Consider the following 23294-nt stretch of genomic DNA (forward strand, 5'->3'; position numbering starts at 1 on the left):
TCATACCCTAAAATGAGATTTTAATAAGGAAGCATATGGGCCCACGGTCAGGGATCCGAAGCCGCTCCTGGGCATACCCTAAAATGAGCTTTCAATACGGATGGACTGCGTGGATGTAAGGAAAGTACATCAAGGTGGGCCCGCAGTAGAATCGAAACGGACGCGGTTTCCTGCTAAAGTCTTCCGTATGAAGGATGCTGGGTGGCGCGCGCACAGATGTCTGCCCGTCCATCCGTTTTGAGTGCTCATTTCAGGAAATTCAACTTAAAAAGAGGTAGATCGAACACCCAAGTGGGTCACACGAGAGGGAAAATTGGGGAAAGAAAGTCCTACCGTTGAAACCTTCTTGGGCTCCACCTTGATGTTTATATTCCATCCAAACCGTTTGTAAGGTCATTAACACTGGGATGAAGTGAAAATACCCAAAAAAAAGAAAAGAAAAAGCCTGATAAAAGAATTTAATGGCCCCAAGAATGTTTCAACGATACACACAGAATTCCCACTGTTTCCTCTGGCGTGATCCGTTTAAGTTTTTGGTACAAATCATCTTTGGTCAAACGTCCTAAAATGATCTCTCAAAGTGGATGAACGGAGTGGATTTCCCACAAACATCTAGGTGGGCCCCTCGTAATATCCTTGGGCTGGAACTTCCTGCTTTCTGAAATCCGCGTCCATCCGAAACCGCCCATATGCAAACAGCGCGGAAAAGGGATTGGCTACTCCGCCCACCGGACAATGGCCGGTGGTCGGTGCTCTATGGGCCCCACCATGGCGCATGTGCTTCATCCATGCTGTCCATTTATTTTTCCAGATCATTTTATAGCATAAGTTAAAAGTGAAGTACATCTAAATCTCTAAGTACACCACATTATAGAAAAGTGTTGATTGAGTATAGACTATTAAAAACCTCTTGGGGGTCATAAAAGTTTTGGATTAATATGGTATTTGTTTTTTCCCTTAGTCTGGGACTGTATAACCTAATTAACAGATTGGATGTCAAATAAATAGTAAGGTGGGCTTTAAGAGGATTTTAATGGTGGATATCCAATCACCATTATTTTCCTGTGGTGTGGATCAATTTAGATTTATATTTCTCTCATTTTTGGCATATAGCCCTAAAATGATATGTAAAAATGGATGAACAGAATGGATGAAACACATACATCATGCTGGGGGCACAGAGCACCGACCACCAGCCACCGGGCCGGTGTCAGGAGAATAGCCAATCCGTTTCCAAAGGAAGCGCTGCGAACGCAGAGTCCCTGCGTAAGCCTTTCGCAGGAAGCTCTTGGGAACTCAGATGGGGCCCATTGTAATGTTTGTTAGAAATCCTCCCCTTCCATTAGTTTTGTGAGTTCATTTGAATACATGATGTCAAAAATGAACCGTATCTAAATTTCAAGTGGGCCATACTAAAAGAAAATGTGGTTAGGAAAATTCCCACCGTTGAAACCTACCTGGGTTTGACAGTGTGTTTACAAGTCATCCATACCGTTAATAACTTCATTCCTACTTGAATGAACTGAAATCACAAATATTAGTATTATTCAAAACTTATGTGGCTCACGAATATTTCAACTGTAGAAATTTAATTATCAAGTTTTCGGCCCACTTGAGATTTGGAAACAGTTCATTTTTGGCATCATGGCTTAAAATAAACTCAAAAAACGGATGGACGGATAGGATTTCTCACAAACATCACGGTGGGCCCACCTAGGTTCCCGGCGCAGGAACTTCCTGCGAAAGACTTTCGCCCGCGTCCGTCTCCAAACAGGAAAGCGCCCGTTCCGCACTGCCCCAAATTAAAAAGAAAAAATGATGAAGAGGAAAAAAAAAAAGAAAAAAGGAAAAAGAAAAAAGAAAAGCAAATAAGAGTCAGGGCTTACCTTGCTGGAGCAGAGAGAGAAGGAGACGCTTGGAGAGAGGGAAGGAGACGCTGAGAGAGAGAGAGGGAAGGAGACGCTGAGAGAAGGAGAAGGAGACGCGCCAGAGCAGGTAAGTGCACTTTCAATGTAGCTGCGTTTCCACCTTCCTCTCCCAAATTCGAAATGGATAACCCTTGCCTGTAACAAAGTAACCTGTGACTTGAAAAACACCTAATTCCCCTGTTACATTTCTTGCAATCTTACTTGATAGAGAGTTACAGGTTGAGACCTTGATACCTGTAACAGTTCTCCCCCAAACACAAACTGTAAGAAAGTCACCTGTAACTTTCTTACATTTTACAGAAGTTACAGGCATCCAAACGGCCACTAAGTGCCTTACAGGGAAGTGACTTCTCACCCCCAATCGCCCTGCAGTTTTTGGGTAGATTTGCCTGTAAGTGACTTACAGGTGAATTTTCTCCCCCAAACACCATCTGTAAGTGACTTCCCTGTAAGTCACTTCCCACTTACCCAACTTACAGGCATCCAAACAGGCCCTGAGTCATGATTTAGTTGATAGTTTCTCTTTGAATTTTCATCAGTCTCTTGGGAGACCACTTTTAGGGCACCAAAGTGGTCCTTTTTTATAGCCTATTGAATAAACTTTCAAACAAGCCCATGATCATGCAATTCCAGGCCGTTTGGGTGAGATATGGCCAATTTACATATGACCCATATGGTAGTGAGGGGATTTACAGGCAGTTTGGTCATTTTCTATTATCAGGGCTTATCTTTTTTGTTTTAATCCTATATAAAGGGTCGTTTGGATGCCTATAAATTGGGCTACCTCTAAATGAAATACATGTAAATGATTTACAGGCAATGTTTGGATGCTGAAAAATGCACATAAATGATTTAAAGGCTGTAAATCATTAGCTTTTAGCTGCAAATGAAATCCCTCTGAAGAGCTGTGATTTCATTTAGGGGTCATTTGGATGCTTGTAAAATCCTTAAGTTGTAAAGGGATTACAGGTAATTGAAGTTTACCTGCAAATCGTTTACAGCCTAACGGTTATAATTTCGAACTTTTAATTGCATATAAAATCCCTCTGAACAATTTACAGGCTATCCAAACAAAAACAACAATTTACTTGTAAACAGATTACAGCTTAAAGCCAAACAGGACAGCTGTAAATGATTTACGCCTGCAAATCATTTACCACTCACGAAATTTATAGGCATCCAAACGAGCCATAAGGCTATGTCATGGAGGCATAATGCATTATTATTATGGTTAGAGAATAAAATTCAGTTTTCATGTTTCTTTCGTTGGTTTTATTCGATAGAAGATTTGGAGGGGGGTTTTCGTAGTCTCTAGCATTCGGCTAGCAGACCGTACTGTCTTTTTCTTCTTTTCTTTGATCTATTTGCATCTTCTTTTGGAGTTTGCATTAATTGATATCATAGCAAGTTTTGTTCTTGGAAAGCTGAAACAAGGTAATTTCCTCATCTCAATCCTTCCCTTTTATCTTACCCCTCTTCCTTAATCCTTCATCTTCCTCTTCCTTTTCTTTTCCTTTTCCCATTTTCCTTGCTTCGTAAACCCTAAACCATACCCCTTCCGTGCTCCCTTCCTTTCCTAAATCCTGCCTAAAACCCATTGAAACCTAATCGTACCCACCTTAAAAAACAAAGAAGAAAAAAAGAATCGTTTCACTCCCCAAAACACTTAGATCTACAACCCAAGCCTAAAGTCTAGCGGATGTTCTTTCTTAGAAATGTTGTGTATATGAAGATATTCATATGCTTCATATGATTATCCCTATCTAGACTCCTATTTTCTTGCGTATCCCCCTCGCTATTCTTATCTATTACCTTGACCATCATGATTGTCCCTCATATTGCCTCGAGTCTTGCCCATCTTCCTTATGGAACCCTCCTAATGTTATGAAGGACGGTGGCCACATGTCAGTTACTCAAAAGCATTTTCTTGCATGGAAATGTCAGCAATGGCTAAGAATGTTTAAGAGACACGGGAGGAGAATCTGCGGGAACTCAAGAAGGATATTAAAGTGTTAAATGAAGATATCGTAAAAGAATTCAAGGAACTCAAAGAGGCAACAAGAGCTTGCTTTAAGCCCTTGCTTAAATGTGAAAGGGCTATGTGCTTCATTGTATTGTATCTAGAGTTCCTGGGGATGATGTGGTTACAGATGGTGTGGCGACCCAAGAGGAATCCTTTGTTAGATTGTTTAATAGATCCACGGATGGGGATGGATCATGACAAGATCAAAGGAAGTTTAAGTCAAATCGAAAGATTTGTTGATTGTTGACTCAATTGAAGAGACTGAAGGTTTAACAAATATGGTTGATCTGAAGGTCAAAGAGATGGGTAGTGCTATGATCATAGTGGCAAACTCTAAGGAGGTCAAACACAATGGTTCCATCTTAACGTTAATTAGGATACATAGATCGGAAACCAATCATGACAATGGGCCACAATTGACGCCTAGAACATGGAAGGCTACCAAGAAGCGAAAGAAAAGATGGCCGTGTATTTGAACAACGTATTACGTACAAGTTGCTCGTTAGGTTTGTAGGTCTCCACCAACAATTGCCAGCGAAGTCGACGAAAACACAGAATATGTGAGGATCTTTGCAGGAGATTAAGACCACTAATTTGAACTCGAGGATGGGTTCGTATCAATGCGCAAGGAAATCGATGCAACCAAATGCTCACACAAGATGGTTGATATAAGATTTGATTAATCGTACTAGTCAGATTACCTTGATTGATGATTTGAACCAAATCAATGGTTCAATGATCAATTGGATGGGACCAACAATTACTTAAATTCTAAGGCCTATGGGATCAATCATATGATCATCAATTTCATAAGTACCATTTATTTAATTAGTCTTTACAGTGGGATTGAGTCGTGATTTAATAAATTCTCTTTTGTATTTTTGTCACTTTCTTGGTGGTTCACTTTTAGTATACCAAACAATGTCTGAATGACATGATATTAGTCTCATTTTGATAGCCTATTGAGTAAGCTTTCAAACAAATCCAAGATCATGCAATTCTGGGACAATTTGGGTGGGATATGGCCCATGTGCTAGTGATGTGATTTAGGGACAGTTTGGTCATGTTTTATTATTAGGGCTTTTTTAATGATGGAATGAAGAATACGAACCATGAATGTCGTAAGTTCAGTTTTGTTACCAAATCGAGGGTAGACATTTGGGATGAAGATTTGATGGAGAACCCTGTATCTGGGTAACATAAACTTTGAAGCGAGTGCATTCCCAGTACTCCATTCCGCATCCACATTACATAAAGCATGAGTGAGCATTCTTTTCTTAGATTCAGAAGGTTTTGCTACAAGATAACTAATGGAAATACCTTCGTCATTGACAGGTATATCCATTAACTTAGAAATAAGATGACGGTCCACATCAATTGGACCTTCTCTTGTCATAATTGTAAATGTCAGATTCTTAAAAGAGAAGTCACTAACGCAAGCATACATAGCCTGCGCGATGGAGTGGTATGCCGGTCCACCCCAATGTAATATGTTATCCCATCCTACAGACTGAAGGAGAGGAACAACGCCATATGGTGCCAAATGATCAGGATTAATAGTTCGTTCTGCTATCACACTGCACAAGCGAATATCTCGCATATATTCAGGATCATCCTCGGGTGACCGAAGATGGCACGCCGTGATAGGATCCGAACGAGAAGAAGAGGGACCACGAGATCCTTTTTACAAGTTTATCTAAGGCTATGTTATGGAGGTGTAAGAATTATTATTATGGTTATGGAATAATAATTCAATTTTCATGTTTTTCTTTGGTACAATATTTGGGGAGAAGGTTTTTTGCGTCTCTAGCATTCGGCTAAAGGATTGTTGGGTTCTTTCACATAATCTCTTTTTTTTTTTTTCTTTGATCTATTTGAATCCCCTTTTGGGGTTTGCATTATCTAACCTTTGATTCGTGGATGCTTTTTGTTGAAATAGGACCATTGCATATTTTTCATTTAAGACTGTCCAATAAATGCCCGCCAATCCAATAGTCAAAGACAAACTTAAATTTTGGCTCACATTACATCTAAATTGGGACCCATAATTTGGATGGTTTTATTTCAATTACTCATATGCCACCTATGCAATTTGTAGGTAATTTCTAAATGCTGTACCATCTATCATAGTTTGTGCCATCGTATGAAAGTTTTTCTCCATCTCTATTTTTGTGTTTTTGCCATCTAGATTGTTGATCTGATGCGCCTGCCTCGAATGCCATTCCATGATGGGTTTTACCATTTTATGCCCCATTGTATCAATGGTATAGCCCGACATTGGATGGTGTGCATGCTTTGTTAGGCAATGATGGTGGTTGCTAGGCATGATAGGTGGTTTTTGTTGGTACATTTCACAACTTGGGTTGGTGAGTTTTTTGGTAAATTGCCTTAGCATGTGTTAGTGACTGCAATTTGTATGGAGCGGTAAAAGAGGTTGTTTTGGAGTTGGAGAGGGTAGTGTTAAAAAAAGATTTTAGACAAAAAGAATGATGTAAGAAAATTACTTCGGCTTCCAAGAGATTAACGTTTGAAGCTGCTTATCTATTTAGATAGTCAATGAAAAATTGGACATGTGGTAGAATCTAGACACATCTTATGGATTTAGAGAAAAAAGCACGCGATAGAGTACCTAGGGGAGTTATGATTATTTTTTTTTTTGAAGACACAGGGTGTCCCCACCTATTTTTTGAAGTGAGACTAATCCCCGCGAATACACGCAATCACCCACAACCTCGTGTATCGGGTAAAGCCAAGGAGGGGAATCGAACTCTCACCTATGGGAGCAAACCTACGGTGAAGACCATTCGCCCAAACCTCAACTATAGGGAGCAAACCTAGGGGAGTTATGCCTATGTGAGAATCATGGGTTCCTTGTGATGATGAATCTTCATCAGGTGTCAACATTAAGCCCTTACCTTTTTTGCACTTGTTATCGATGAACTAACTGCTACCATCCTGAACTAACTGCCACCGTCCAAGATGAGGTTCCTTGATGATATTTCTGGATGATATGGTGTTGGTTGGTGAGACTAGAGAGAGGGCAAATGCTAAATTTGGAGGTTTGGAGGAAGTTCTAAAGTTTAAGAGGTTTTGAACTTTAGTAGCACCATGGAGGATTTAGAATGCAACTTTTACAAGGACAATTAAAGGCAAGACGTAGTTACAACCGATGGTGAAGAGAGTCCCAAAGTGATTTGTTTAATTCCCTTGGCTCTAGTATTCCAAAGGATATGGAGATTGGTGAATACATTTTCAATAGAACCAAAGATGGATGTATGAAGTGATGATGTGTGCTTTTGTTGTGTTGCATGAACACTATATTCCAATGAAATTTAGGAAAAATTTTGTAAGACAATTATTAAACCGGCTAAACTATATGGGCTAAAGTTTTGTGTAGTCTGAAAGTAGCATGAGCATAGATTGAATGTCACAGAGGTGAGGATTTTGAGATGGATATGCAGAAAGGTAGGAAGGATAGAATTATGAATAAGGTCAAATAGAGCATTGCCAAAGTAGTCCCTATCACGGATAAAATGATGGAGAGTACATTGGGATGGTTTGGTCATGTGTGGCGAAGATCAAAGACTGCTTTTTTGAGGAGGGGAACATTGATTAGAGTTGAAGAGCGTGAAAATTGGATGAAATGAAGAACTTGAGGGCCTGTTTGGAATGGGGGATTAGGTAGTATGGAATTGCATTTGGGTCCATGCAAATTCCATCTGACATTTGGAAATGACGAGAAAGATTGGATTAATCCAAGTATCATATCATCCAGTCCTGATAGGAGATACGATGAAATTTCTGGTGGATCTCGAAATGCACTACATTTGTGGGCCCCGTATTGATGCATGTGTTTTATCCACTCTATCCATTTATATGTGCCCTTTACATGTGACAATCAAGTTGCATATGTGATGCAGGACAACCCTAATTACGATGCATGCTCATGGACATAATTAAACAGCGGAAATAAAAGGAATAAATGATTTAAAATTCTAACAGTAATCATCATAACTGAGAAAATCATAAAGGAAACATGCAATGGAGCGAGCCATCACTACAACCATGGATTATGGAATTCAATTACTACTTAGGTTGGATCCGGCGAGGGATGAGACCCCCCGATCTTGCATGGTCACACCCAATCGATCAATGAAGATCACTAGTCCGAAGAACCAAGAAGTTTCTCGGATTAGGGATTTGAGAATTTGGGGGTTTAGGGTTTAGATTGGTTCTCAAGATTTTGAGCGAAGAAGGATTAGCCAAAACCAGAAAATAGAAGGAAGAAAATTATCACCTTGAAGAAGTTGGAGGGGCGTAAGAAGAAATTAGAAGAAGAAGAGCGAGGGAAGAGAAGAAGCACCATTAGAGAGAAGAGAGGAAGGAGGCAACCAAAGGGTTTGCTTTTCATTAATCAATAGTTAAAATTCGAGTTTAGGGCTTTAGCCCACTTAAATAAGCAAATAAAGATATAAAATTACTAAAATACCTCTAGAATAAGCAAATAAAGACATAAAATTACTAAAAGACCCCTAACTAAGTCAAAAACGCGCAAATAACATAAGTACGGGAAAGTTTGGGCGCTCGGTCTTCTTTCTCCAATCTTCCTTCACATGTGTCTTCCCTGAGTGGGGTCTTCTATATGTCCAATCACATGTGAAAGGTCTTCAGCTCCTCAATGGTCGCCTATCCACAAGGACGGTACTTGTGGTTGGCGCTTTCTTCGTTGGTACACCTTGAATGCACTTGTGTCCGCATCAATATGCATACAGGTGACTAGCATCAATTGTGAAATCTGATCCATTGATTACAATTCCATGGTCCACCAAGCGTAGGTTTTACCTAATATAATGTTTTTCTCAAAGGAAGAATTTGATCCCAAACGTGGGATTGGACGGTCAAAATACCATGGTATTTCAGGACATATAATCATTGGGCAATAATGGTGTTAATTCCATCTAATGCAATTCCATACCATTTAATCCTGCATTTCAAACAGGATTAAGGTGGTGAGAAGGGATACGAAGGCTTGTTCACTCTAGGATATTATCTTAGGGTTTACCAATGATATAGGATTTGTAAAGCTGATGATGATGATGGTAGTGATGGTGGTGGTGTGATGCTGATGATGACTACGTCGGCAGAGATAATCCGACGATTGTGATAGTGATGAAGACAACGATGATGACATCAAAATTTGAGTTCCGTCGCTGCAACTTCATTTCAAAATTGTTTGTCAGATTCTGTTTGTAGTTCCCAGGAATGTGCTAGTGGAGTGCTTTTTTTTTCTTTTACTTTTTGAAAAGATTCATGTGTTTTTTTATTTATGAAAAAAAAAAAAAAACAACATGATGTAAACACATGGCTTTGAAGCCAAAATTATAAAGACAGGCCAAATTTCTTGTAATGAAATTTTAGAAAATACCATCTCTATGATTCATGATTTCATCGTTCTTTGGCAACTCTTTACAGAAGCCACTCTGCTGTCTTTCTTGAAAGCATATTTATTACATTGTTGTTTGCAGCTTACTAATACTCGGAAGATGTCTGGAGAAGAGGAAGAGAACGCTGCAGAGCTAAAGATTGGAGAAGGTCAGTTACATTTCTTTCATTCATTTGATGTTTTTGGCACAATTCTGTCATGTTTCTTACTATATCAAGTCTCTAATTGTTGTTGGGAATATGATTTCCCTACAAGCATTTTTATGATTTTTATGAAACATTACTGTTCTTTTGGCATTATAAAGAGGTTTTTTTTATTGTTTTACTTAATGATGTTGGAGTCCTCAACCCCTCTCATTCTATTGTAGAGGCCAATAGTGGGCAAGAACTTTTCCCCCCAAACATTGGATACAACTTATGCCGTACTCTCCAAAGTGCAACTCTTGAAATTCAAAATGTTCTGACTTGGAATCCATTTTAAGGATTCTTGTGGTTCTGGAGATCCAATTGCAGGAGAGCCATGAAAGCTATGGTTCTTTATAATCCTTAACTTTTGGACATTCTCTTTTAGTAGTTTTTGAATAAATGCCTGCTTATAAAGAATCCATTGAAGGGTAATCTGTTCTTCCATCCAGGAAGCTTTAGTTGCAACTTTTACCTACTAAGTTTGGTGTGGTGTTCCATTTGCCTCACAATATTATCATCATGTTCATTCTCCCATCACCAATTCACTTGAATTTTTACGCGTTGGTTTCATCTTTTTTTTTTTTCTTTTTTCTTCCACCTCTCTCTTTCTTTAAGGGGCAATTTAATAATAAAGAAGACTATACAATCATCGGCACGGAGTGCCCAATAAAAGAGATGATTTGGAGATTGTATATGTATATGACTATCTACTATTTTGTTACCTGACAAGGGACATGGCAGGTGGGACTTTCAAGACTATAGTCAAATTCAATATCTCATTAGTTATGCGTTCTTATCTCCGATTCACAATCTTGAACTTCTTGATGCCCATGTTATGGTATTAGATACCTCAACCATCATCTTACTTGTATAAGGCTTTCATGACTCGGCTTCATTTTAAATCGATCCAATTGGACAGGAAAATTCTATTTTAATAAGTCCCTCATCACCTCTAACCACACTTCTAATAGTTCCTATGACACTCCTACCCCCACATTAAATACATCTTCTGGAGAAACTCTTCCAGAAGTTGGGTACATGGAAGGTGCAATGTCGTTAAACAACACAAATGCGATGTTTATTGACGTTGACAACGGTCCCCATTGCATATGGGGAGTGGTTCATTAAACAAAGAAGAGCTACATTAAAGAAAATGAACTCTTGATACACTAAATGTGCTGCTAAGCTCCATCTTTTGCTAGAGCAGTGGAAATCAAATTGCCATTGCTAGTAACCCAAAAAAAAAAGGGACAAATTTCTACCTCCAAGGTTTTTTCTTTATTGTAAGTAAAGACAAAAGCAAGCCTCCAAGGTTTTGCTTTATCATGACTTAGCCAAAGAGTAATTTTTTGGAGGTATCTAAATACGATACTCCAAATATTTGAACACCCCCCCCCCGGAGTGCTTTTGAGTCTGCATAAATTGCCTCCTGCCTTGCTGTGGAGCTGGAAATGGAGGATATTGCACCTTCGATATTTAAGACTTTCCCAGCCCCTGGTCTACCTGGATTGCTAGAGGAGGAGCTCCGAAGCTTAGCTCCACATTCACATTCCTAGCAGCAGACCCCAAACATATTTCTTTTTCCTATCTTCACCACCTAAATTAACTGTCATGACCTAATTAAAGAGAATGTCTGAATTCAACATACCTACAAATTCCTTGCACATGTGGGACCGCTAAATTAGGTACCCTCTAATTTTTACAAAGAGGTCTTGCCTTTTCCTTCCCATATTAAAAAAAATCTGATTATTCCTCTCTTCCTCAAGATGCTAAAGAGAATTGTTACTGGTAGCAATTGCCAAAGAACTCTTATATGTGTTTTAAACAGTTGCTATTCATGCTTATGAAAAAAAAAATCAGCAATTGTTCCTTGAAGCACTATCTAGCTCTTACGTCAGTAGTTGTCCTATTGCATTACATCTGCATGAGCTTAGAATATTCTTATCGGGCTTTTTACATGCTTGGACTGTGGTTTCAGAGTTTTTGAAGGCGAAGTGTCTGATGAATTGTGAAGTTGCACTAATTCTCGATCGAAAATATGAGCAGCTTCAACAGATGTCTGATGATCCTATGAATCAAATTTCTCAGTGAGTATTGAGTATTAATGACATCCATCTTTCAATTAAAAAATCACATCCATTTGTCTGTGTATTTTTCTCAATTTGTTTATTATTCAAGAGAACTGATTGTAATTTGATGCAGTTGAGTTTCCTGAACCACCACCACCACTGCCATCATATTAGCCTCTCCTAGTAGTCATTATTTTCAATTGCCCATGGCTTTGATGCTCTTATTGTTTTTAATTTCAGAGTTTTTGAGAAGTCATTGCAGTATGTAAAGCGCTTTAGTCGCTACAAAAATCCAGATGCTGTGAGGCAGGTTCGAGAGTATCCTTTTATTTCCAGAAAGTGAAGGCAGTTAATCTTTTGCTTCTTTAAGGATAACAATTTGTAGTAGCCACCTCTTTTCGAGGTTGGTAAAGTGTCGCAGACTTTTGAAAGTTTCTGAAATTTCCTATTGTGTTTTAGTATGTTTTCCATTTAACGTCCACCTAGTTACCTAATGCATACTCTGTTGGATTTTGGAGGAAATGTACAGTCCTCTATCGAAGGAAATGTGTAATGCCCTCAGGACTATACTCATGGGATCATGATCTGGTGATCCAGGGCATTGATCTGATGGGCCTCACTCTGAGCAGCCATGCCCCAAAATCTTCAAAGGGGACAATTCTAAACCTTTGATCAGCAACCTGCAAATAGACATTAGAAGCATATTGATGGTTTTAGCACAAGAAAGGGTAGAGACTGGATTGCTAGGATGTTTTAATCTGGGAGATTTGGGGCAGAGTCTGTACATGGTGGAGTCGGTCAAATCATGTATTGATGAGTGGAAGTATGGGCAAAATAGATTTAAAGGCCTGAGGAAAGTATAATATCCTTGTGAAGAGGGTCCTATAATCCTCCATCTTCCATCAGCTGAAGATCTTGTGAGCATGATCAGGTACAACTGGAAGTTTAACCTGACATCCGGCCTGGTCTTTCCTGCCAACATGCGACTTGTGTAGGACACCATGCCATGCAAGTGGTAGGCCCCGCCATGAAGCTCAACTGACACAAAAATCAGGCCGATTTGCTTATCAGGCCACACAATCGCAGTCAAGGGACAACCAACTATTTGACCCTACATATACAGGTACGCCCTACCAGAGGAGTAGACTGGCTTTTTTTTTTTTTTAAAAAAAAAATTTTAATTTTAATTTTAAATTTTGTGCCAGGTGATCTTCATGGTGGGCCTAGCATTTGCATGGTACGACTGTTATACGCGTGACATATTTGCAGGAAAGTCCTTGATGGACGTTGTACCCGATAAGTTCTCCATTTTGGAGGCTTAGTTGCCGGATTGTAGCTGACAAGGTAAAAGTAAGTGGGTAACAGGTAAGGTTAAGATATCCTTAATCACACTTGAAATTAAGGAAATAAAGCTCTCCTTAATCACACTTGAAATTAATGAAATAAAACTTTTAGGTTTCAAGAAATCCATGTTTGTTGCGGTGGCGTTGATTTCAAATTTTTTTTTTTTTTTTTGTGACTTTACTGGAACTGTCCTATGTTAAAGATCTCATGTACTTGTTGGGGAATGCTTGTTTTTAAACACAGGTAATTTATTTAGGGATTGACATTAATTTGCTTACACCCATACCCTGTTAAGGGAATTCATATATTACACTTGTGCATTATTTCAATTCCCAGAATGATAAAATGGGTGTCCCTAAATCTTTCAAAAAATAAGAAGGGTGTAAATGAATCTGGGTGGGTGTAGAAAGTCGTTCTCTTTATTTGTTATGTTGTTAATTCCAAGCTAACACTGATATGTAATATTTAATTATCGACTCCATTAGATGTACGATGGACTCTAGAAATCTGCAAGTGCCAAATAGATTATCGAGTGATTTTTCTGTTTGGCTTTTTTTGAAATATTGCAAAAGCAGTCTTTTTCTCTATTTCCTACAACCTTCTGATTGGGGAAAAAATCCATTTATTTGTCCATAATTTTGTCTTTATGATTCTTAACTCATCCATTCAGAATCTTGAGCCGAAACCAGCTAGCTGAATTTGAGGTAATATATGTCGCAAACTTCTTTTCTTCTTCTTCTTCATTTATTTTTCAGAGTACATCTCAGATTTTCCCCCCGCCTTTTTTGTTCAAACAAAATCTGTTTTTATTGAACATATCACTTTCTTGGGCCTTGCAGCTTTGTGTTCTTGGCAACCTTTGCCCTGAAACTGTAGAAGAGGCCATAGCTATGGTCCCATCTCTTAAGGTCAGTTCTAATAAGCAAATATTTCCCTATGCTCCACTCTGTTCTTTTCTGTAGATTAATTGCATCTGCATGGATTTCAAGTAGGGCTGCCAACTGGTTGGGTTAGGGTCAGGTCCTGCAGTACCCTTACTTGAGCTAACCGTGTTCAGGTCTTTACAGTTCGGGCAAGGTATTCCGTAATAGTAATGGTGGCCATAAGGGCCACCACCATTATGATACGGGTTGTGACAGCTATTACGGTCTCCACTCCCTCCCTCCCTTCCTGAAAAAAGAAACCTGAAGAACCTGTATCGGCCCCATAATGGACCATTATGGGGTTGTTACAGCCTTTACTGAGTGCATAACGGCCTGTTACGGGGGCTGTAATGGCCTTTATGGGTCATTTTTCTGTAGCGGCTGTTACAGCCTTCATGACCCTGTAACATGTAACGGTTGCCACCGTTACTTTTATGTAATGGCCGTAATGGCCTTTACGGCATGCCATGTGTTCGGGCTTCGTTCTTGAAGACTTGGACTTAAAGACTTGGGTTTGGGTACCAGCAGGCCTTTGGATATAGCTTCTAGTTGGTTTCGGGACAAATAAGACATTAGATGGTCGGACTCACCCAATGTACAGATTATATCACACACATGTGCCACTTTGACACATGCATGGTGTGTAAATGGGCTCTCTTATATGTGTGTGGCTTGGAAAACCTCACATTGTTGCTAAAATAATTGAATATAAAATTATTTCATATAATAGTACTATGAAAACTAACTAGATCCGACCTATACCTGACGTGATCCGACCTATGATCATAGTGGCAAACTCTAAGGAGGTCAACACAATAGTTCCATCTTAACGTTAATTAGGGTACATAGATCGGAAGCCAATCGTGACAAGGGGCCACAATTGACGCGTAGAACATGGAAGGCTACCAAGAAGTGAAAGATGGTGCGTATTTGAACAATGTATTATGTACAAGTTGCTCGTTAGGCTTGTAGGTCTTCACCAACAATTGCTAGCGAAGTCGAAGAAAACACAATATGTGAGGATCTTTGCAGGAGATTAAGACCACTAATTTGAACTCGAGGACGAGTACCTTTCAATGCCCAAGGAAATTGATGCAACCAAATGCCCACACAAGATGGTTGATCTAAGATTTGATTAATCGTACTAGTCGGATTGCCTTGATTGATGATTTGAACCAAATCAACGGTTCAATGATCAAGATGCACAGGTTTTTTTTTTTTGCTACATTTCATTAATGTTGGGAGGGCTAAGTATCATGAAGTCGTAATACATCTGTACAAAATTGACTTTGCCTTCCATGTAACCCAATTAACGTTGTCCTAGTAAAAAAGCTCAAGAAATATATCTATTTCATAATCAATATGCCCTGTATGAATGCTATGAGTGAGCAGAAAATCCCTTCAAATGAAAACAAACTAGGATTAAGCATTATGATTTACAGAGCATTTGGAGGCAATTAAAAACACTTGAAACCAACTTTGGAGTAATGAGGTTGACCTTGAAGTTAAAGCATCTTTTGATTAAGTTGTCCTTAAAAGGATCCAGGAGTCCATGATCAAATGAGAATTTACGAAATGCCATCTTCAGAGATAAACATGCCAAAGGAAAATAAAAACTATACATCCATTGAAAGAGGACGCTTGAGTTGTCCTCTTCCAACACTTTCAAATTCCAAAATCTCTAAACTCTCAAATTTTAAAATCCCTAAATTTTCTATAACTTACAAATTCTAAATTTTTTGATTTCAAAAACTTTGTATATTACCTCTTAAAAATTGCTGCAGAGTGAGAGAAATTATTCGGTGCGGCGTTTCTCTAGAATGATATGGTGCGGCGTTTCTCGGAGAAAAATAGGGAGAGAAGGTGCGAGAAATCTAAGAGGGATGGAAAGAGAGATCCGAGAGAGAAAGAGAGAGAAATCTGAGAGGAAGGTAGGGAAATCGAGTACCACCGAATGTAGGGAAATCGAGCACCACTGATTCGGTGGTGCTTTCTTCATTCCAGAGAGAGAGAGAGAGAGAGAGAGAGCCCACCGAACAAGGGTTTTATGGGTTTTCTTTTTTTGTTTTAATCGGGTCGAGTACTCCACAGCCTAACAGCGTGTAATTTGCCGTGAACGTCCCTGCTTGTGGACCCTACACTCTCAACCAATGAGAGGATAACAGGATTCGCCCGTCTTTCTAAGCGTCCGGGCGGGGGTAAGACGCAATCCGCATCCCTGACAAAAGGTTAAATGTCTAGCTAAAGACATATGACTACGGACTATAACCGTAGCAAGGCCGTAGCTAAAAGAGTTTTTTCTTACTATAAATCTCACCTTTTACCCACTGGCTTTGGTCGGCTCGGGAATTATGACATGTATTTGGTTGGCTTGTCATTGGGTTAGGTCGAATTCGGTTTGGGTTGGGCATCGTGGATATCAGGGGGCACCGTGAAATTCTTTAAAAAAATTAGATAGATTGTCACGGTGGCGCCATTGAAACTCTTTTGAGAGTCACAGAAGTTTTGCATCAATATGATATTTGTTTTCCTCTTCATCCAGGTCTTTTTGACCTTATGAACAGATTGGATGGAAAATAAATGTTATGGTGAGACCTACGAATGTTTTAACGGTGAAAATATTAATCCCACTGCTATTTCTTGTGTGGTCCATTTGAGCTTTGGATATGAGTCATTTTTTTTTACTCATGCTCTAAAATGATCTTTAAAAATGGATGAACGGTGTGGATATAATAAATACATCATTTTGGGGCCTATTTAATTGTGATCTCTTTTGAACCGTTCGTACAACTCAGAACTTGACCAAGCACTACATAAAATTGATCGAGCCTCACATGAAATTGACCGAGTATTTCACAAAATTGACCGAGCACTATATAAAATTGACCGAGCCTCACATGAAATTGACCGAGTTTCATATGAAATTGAACAATTACTTCTTGAAATTGACCGAGCATTGCAAGTGCAAATTTTTTCAGTTTAGGGTTTATGGCAATTTGTTCAAATATACTTGTAGTGCGTCGTTTCTTCGATGGAAGCACAATTTTCGTCGTTTCTTGACAAAATAAAATGAAGAAAAAGAAGTAACTATTTGGTTGAAAGGTATTCTTGTATGAAGAAGAGAGTAGATTTCAAAAAATGAGTTTTAGGTAGAAGGGTATTGCGGTTTGAAGAGGAGAGAAGATTCCAGAAAATGGGTTTTCGGTAGTAGGGTATTTTGGTGTGAAGAGGAGAGAGGATTCTAGAAAATTGGTTTTTAGTGGTAGGGTATTCTGGTATGAAGATGAGAGGAGAAAGGATTTCAAAAAATGAATTTGTATTGCAGGGGTATTATTGTCCAAGAAAATGCATTGGTTTAGTTTTGGAAGGTAAAGTTTGGATGGCTCAGAAAAGCCAGTGGGTAAAAGGTGAGATTTATAGTGAGAAAAAACTCTTTTGGCTACGACCTTGTTACGGTTATAGTCCGTAGCCATATGTCTATAACTACGGCATTTAATCTTTCGTCGGGGATGCGGATTGCGTCCTACCCCCACCCGGACGCTTAGAAAGACGGGGGGATCGTTTTATCCTCTCATTGGTTGAGAATGTAGGGTCCACAAGCAGGGACGTTCACGACAAATTACACCCCGTTAGGCCTTGAAGTACTCGACCCGATTAAAACAAAAAAAGAAAACCCAAAAAACCCTCATTCGGTAGTCTCTCTCTCTCTCTCTCTCTCTCTCTCTCTCTCTCTCACTGCCTGGAACGAAAAAAGCACCACCGAATCGGTGGTGCTCAATTTCCCTACCTTCCTCTCAGATTTCTCTCCCTTTCTCTCTCGAATCTCTCTTTCCTTCCCTCTTAGATTTCTTGCACCTTCTCTCCCTACTTCTCTTTGAGAAACACTGCACCATATCATCCTAGAGAAACGCTGCACCATATCATCCTAGAGAAACGCCGCACTGAATAATTTCTCTCACTTTGCAGCAATTTTCAAGAGGTAACATACGAAGTTTTTGAAATCAGAAGATTTAGGATTTGTAAGTTTAGAAAATTTAGGGATTTTAAAATTTGGGGGTTTAGGGATTTTGGAATTTGAAAGTGTTGGAAGAGGACAACTCAAGCGTCCTCTTTCAATAGAAGTATAATTTTTATTTTCCTTTGGCATGTTTATCTCTGAATATGGCATTTCGTAAATTCTCATTTGATCATGGACTCCTGAATCCTTTTAAGGACAACTCAATCAAAATATGCTTTAACTTCAAGGTCAGCGTCATTACTCCAAAGTTGGTTTCAAGTGTTTTTAATTGCATCCAAATGCTCTGTAAATCATAATGCCTAATCCTAGTTTGTTTTCATTTGAAGTGATTTTCTGCTCATTCATGGCATTCATGGAGGGCATATTGATTATGAAATAGATATATTTCTTGAGCCTTTTTCCTAGGACAACGTTGATTGGGTTACATGGAAGGCAAAGTCAATTTTGTACAGACGTATTATGACTTCATGATACTTAGCCCGCCTCCCAACATTAATGAAATGTAGCAAAAAAAACAAAAAAGAAAAAAAGAAAAAAAGAAAAAAAAAATAAAAAAGAAAAGCTGTGCATCTTGATCATTAAAGTAATTGTTAAAAAAAAGAAAAAAAAGTTGTGCATCTTGATCATTGAAGTAATTGCCGGTCCCATCCAATTGATCATTGAATCGTTGATTTGGTTCAAATCATCAATCAAGGCAATCTGACTAGTACAATTAATCAAATCTTAGATTAACCATCTTGTGTGGGCATTTGGTTGCATCAATTTCCTTGGGCATTGAAAGGAACCGGTCATCGAGTTCAAATTAGTGGTCTTAATCTCCTACAAAGATCCTCATATATTGTTTGTTTTCGTCAACTTCGTTGGCAATTGTTGGTGGAGACCTACAAGCCTAATGAGCAACTTGTACATAATACATTGTTCAAATACGCGCCATCTTTTCTTTCGCTTCTTGGTAGCCTTCCATGTTCTAGGCATCAATTGTGGCCCCTTGTCACGATTGGCTTCCGATCTGTGTACCTTAATTAATGTTAAGATGGGACCATTGTGTTGACCTCCTTAGAGTTTGCCACTATGATCATAGCACTACCCATCTCTTTGACCTTTGGGATCAACCATATTTGTTAAACCTTCAGTCTCTTCAATTGAGTCAACAATCAACAAATCTTTTGATTTGACTTAAACTTCCTCTGATCTTGTCATTAATCCATCCCCATCTCTCTCTCTCTCTCTCTCTCTCTCTCTTTCTCTCTCTCTTTGATATTGTCATTGATACATCAGTTCAAAATAATGGCATTAGGGCTTCACACACCCATCTTTTTCTTTTATATTATTAGAAAAGACTTTTTACAAAAAGACGCTCTCAAATAAGATTCTTAACATAAAGATGCTCAATAAATTAAAAGTTGTTCCTAACTCCCTAATCTCAACACAAATATAAGGTATACTAAAAATAACGAAGCGCGTAAACAATCTAAATAACTAAACTATTTCGTGGCCCATGGGGTTCCACGATCAAGATGTCCGATGATGATGATCCAATGGTCTGATCATCGTGTCCACCCAATACAATGGTCTGATGTGCCCGTCAAGCTCCTATATGCAGCCCACTTGCATCTTCCTAGTGTATGGTCTTCAAAGATGCATGAACATGCACATGGGGTCTTCAACATGGCTAGGAATGTGAATCGTGCCAAGTTGGCCCCATGTAATGGTTGTCTAACCATAAGGAGACTGGCTCAGCCCTCTTTTGGTATGGTGTTCGGATGTCCTCATCAGACCCATTGACAGTTCTTAAGTTCATGATCCCATATAACCAACTCAAATGCCTTAGAATTCATTTGATATGTAGTGCAATATGTAGTTATGATGATTTTATACCTTTGCATCTGAATCAAGGTACCGAAGAGTTTAACATGGAAGTAAAAAATTGGTAGTCTTTTTATTGATAATTGAAATTTTATTTAAAAAAGCAAGAAAGAAACAAGCAACCCATCAAGGTAGGGAATATTGAGATCCGATACGCAAAAAAGATCTTGATACACTGTCCTTGGTGAAAACATCTGCTAAGGAGTTCGGTAAGCAGCAATCGTCAATATTAAAAGAAAGTGTCGTCACTGCAAGTAATAAGGCTGTAATTGGATGTCCCTATTCAAATGTTTCATTTCGAAATGTTCTGGATGTTGGCTTTGGGCTGAAAAGGCAGGGGAAATGGGATTGCATTTGTTGAAATCAAATCACACTACCCTGAATGCAGTGTATTGGATAACCATCTGTTGCTGTTGTCATTTGGGGTAAAGATAATGTCATAATAATGAGCAATGTGCTTAATTCTAATTGGTGTTGCACTTGTCAAACAAGACATGCTAAAGTCTTATTAAAAAGGTAGATTTGAAAGACATGCTACAGAGTCTTATTAAAAAGGTAGATTTGAAATGCATTCTTTCTAAACATCAAATTACAGATACTTCTCCAAGTGCCAAATTGGACTTTTGCTTGAACACCAAAATTTCAAGATTTCCGCTTTCATAGGAGCATATTGACTTGAAATGCATTCTTTCTAAACATCAAATTGCAGATGCTTCTTGAAGTGCCAAATTAGACTTTGCTTGAATACCAAAATTTTAAGATTTCCGCTTTCATAGGAGCATATTGACTTGAAATGCATTCTTTCTAAACATCAAATTGCAGATGCTTCTCCAAGTGCCAAATTAGACTTTGCTTGAATACCCAAATTTCAAGATTTCCGCTTTCATAGGTGCATGCATTTTCACTTGATGCGTATTCATTTGAACCGTATGTTTGGATTTACTTCAAAATGTGGAAGGAAAGCCCGCCTTTGCCTGCAATAAGAACAAAATGGCCATCTCGTTTTTGTTTTTGGGCATTTTTCGTGAATGCAAGTTGCACAAAAAAGTTCTTTTGTGCTACTGAGTTGCACAGGACTGACTCGCCTCAGGTGGAGGCTGTAAGGGTTTGGTCGAATCATGGTGTCAACTCAACCTGGGTCCAACCCAGTCCGTGTCAACTCAGATGAGTCGTTGCAGACTTGGCTGAGTGTTAAACCATGGCATGTAGTGCATCACCTTATTCTTCGAAATGTGGATTTTTGGATGCACAAATGCTGTTATCTGTATCCTTAGACAAATCCAAACAGCCCACAACAGATGTTTTAAGGACGGGGGAGACTTTGGGTATAACAGTTAGGAAAGTTCTCTTTTATCAGGGAGTGGGGCTTGTAAAATTTTGGGGGTTTTTTGTTCTCTTTTATTCGTTTTCTTTATTTTGCCTCTCGCTGCAATAATAAAATTCTCAATTCTCAACAAAAGGAAAAAAGAAAAGAAAAAAGAAAAGAAAAAAAGTCCCATGTTTGTGGTACTGTTCTGGAATTGAAAGTTTATGGCACATGATGGCATGTTAGCATGGGGCTTTTTGACGGCACGCCTTTGATTAAGCAATCTTTTTCTGCAATCTTTTTTTTTTTTTTTTTCCCTCCCCAGTCAGACTTGACCAGGGCAGGCCGTGATAACACTGGTCTCTGAAACAGTTTTATTCAAACTCTTTCCTGAATGAATATTTGGCTGTTTGTTTTGTAGACCAAAGGACGAATTCATGATGACGACGCCATTGAGAAAATGCTACATGACCTCTCTCTGATCAAGAAATTTGAGTAGGGTTCAGATGTTGTTCAGGGTGATGGATTACCTACAAAAAGGGAATGTAGCCCAAGTAACTCAGACCTCTCTTCAATATTTTGTATGAGTTATGTCACTTATTTGCATCATAAATACAAGTATGGATAAACGTTTTAAAACATGGACTGGACAGTCACCTGTTTTTGTCGGCAGTTTGATCCAACCACTGGGCTGACCAGTTAGGCACATTTGGACCCTTTCCCACCACAAATTTAGTGGTTCTGGTGCATATCTTCTAATAGAGGTGGATTAGAACTCTACAAGCCATAGCCTAAAAACTTGTAAATCTGACTCGGGTCAGGTTGACTCGAAGACTCAGACTAGTTAAACTAGTAAATTAATGTTATTTTAAAAAATAAAATAAATAGTCATGTATTTATAAAATATAAAAATAATGAAAGTAGCTGTAAAAATAGTGCTTGGTGCGTTAGACGGAGACATTGTCCCTGCTGGCAGTGGCCAAGTGTGATGTTGTGTTGGCAGAGTCAATAACTCGGCAAATCATGCTGAGTCGAGGCTTAGTCATTGTTGCAACCGAGTTTGATGGTTACTTGGTTAAAAATTTCATTGGGTTGACTTGATTCGGTTGAGTTTTGAGTCAGGTTACTGAGTTTTAGAACTGTGTTACAGGTCACAGTTAGACCACCTTGACTAAGCTAGTTTTTTGAGCAACCTGGCTTTCTTTGATGGCAAGTTAAGACCTCTGGAACCTGGTGGTGTGGTGTGGTGTGTGTGTGTGGTTCTTTGTTTTAGGAAGAATATGAGCTTTTTACACTAGGATTGTAACTGGGCTGAGATGTGCGGAAGTATGCCCAGGATCATAAGTCCTTATTTCATTAAATGGCTTTGCATTTGGGCCCAACCCAATCAATGGTCCTTGAGCTCGGGCTGAACCAGGTCCAAAAGAATCTGGGCTCTAGTTGGGCATGGTCTAGTATGCCCTAGTTACGGTCCTAGTTTTGGCAACTGCTGCAATAAAAAAAACATCGGTAAACAAATTTTTTATCTCTTTTGGTGTGTTTTCGGCAAAAACTACGATTGTGGTGGGCTGAAAATTTGGTTATCTTGATGAGAGAAATAAAGAAAGCATAAAAAGTGGAATTGCCTTTGGGATGTGAAATGTGCGTCTTTGCAAAGCAAATGATTTTATGTGACGTTTTGCTTAATGAAACGGGAGAAATGTAAACATTAAGAAAGGACATTATCATTAAGATTGGGTACTTAATGCCTCAGTGGTAGACTCACAAGAGTCTCAACACGAGGCCATGGGTTCAAGTACTTGATTTGGTATAAAACATGCCTCCCAAGACATTGGAGTGATATATGGCAGAATCCTTCTCTTTTGGATCTGGGGCGAGATTCCCTCTGGATTTCTTGTATCCCCTCTCTGGCAGTGGTTGACCTGGTCAGCTCGGTGCTCCTATTGAGCTTCTTCCCTAGCGGTTCCTTACCTATGTTGTAGACATTCTTGGTGGGGTGAGTCCTCTCCTACTGAGCTCTGTTCTCTGGCAGCCCAGCGTTACAGTTGTCTCTAAGCTGAAAAAACTGCTTGACTGGTGTCGATGGCTCTTCTACTCAGACCTCGGTTATCCCAACTCAGGGTCTACCTCAGCTTGGAGGCATATCACTTTGTAAATAATTGTTGCTCTTCCCTGTGAAGGACCAGTTC

At 39.1% G+C, this 23294-nt stretch overlaps 1 protein-coding gene and 1 long non-coding RNA gene across 2 annotated transcripts; one reads left to right on the forward strand and one right to left on the reverse strand.

Moving 5' to 3' along the window:
* The first annotated feature begins 1886 nt into the window (after window positions 1-1886).
* Window positions 1887-21746, forward strand: LOC131243026 (DNA-directed RNA polymerase II subunit 4). Its single transcript, XM_058242083.1, has 7 exons — window positions 1887-1995; window positions 9477-9543; window positions 11558-11666; window positions 11889-11966; window positions 13663-13696; window positions 13832-13900; window positions 21527-21746. The coding sequence occupies exons 2-7, from the start codon at window positions 9495-9497 to the stop codon at window positions 21602-21604; spliced, it is 417 nt and encodes a 138-aa protein (XP_058098066.1). The 5' UTR covers window positions 1887-1995; window positions 9477-9494; the 3' UTR covers window positions 21605-21746.
* LOC131243027 (uncharacterized) lies at window positions 5633-6907 on the reverse strand. The gene is made up of 2 exons (XR_009169812.1): window positions 6786-6907; window positions 5633-6580 (listed from the first exon to the last, which is right to left on the reverse strand). It is a non-coding gene; the product is annotated as an uncharacterized LOC131243027 (long non-coding RNA).
* Window positions 21747-23294: the final 1548 nt, after the last annotated feature.

This window comes from Magnolia sinica, chromosome 4 (genome assembly GCF_029962835.1).
Source record: "Magnolia sinica isolate HGM2019 chromosome 4, MsV1, whole genome shotgun sequence".
NCBI classification, from domain to species: domain Eukaryota; kingdom Viridiplantae; phylum Streptophyta; class Magnoliopsida; order Magnoliales; family Magnoliaceae; genus Magnolia; species Magnolia sinica.

Bases quoted from the DNA above. Each gene is read 5' to 3' on its own strand.
- LOC131243026 (XM_058242083.1), top strand. From the start codon at position 9,495: ATGTCTGGAGAAGAGGAAGAGAACGCTGCAGAGCTAAAGATTGGAGAA. The intron at 11,667-11,888 runs GTGAGTATTGAG...TTTTAATTTCAG, and splicing joins CCTATGAATCAAATTTCTCA to AGTTTTTGAGAAGTCATTGC. The intron at 11,967-13,662 runs GTATCCTTTTAT...TCATCCATTCAG, and splicing joins GCTGTGAGGCAGGTTCGAGA to AATCTTGAGCCGAAACCAGC.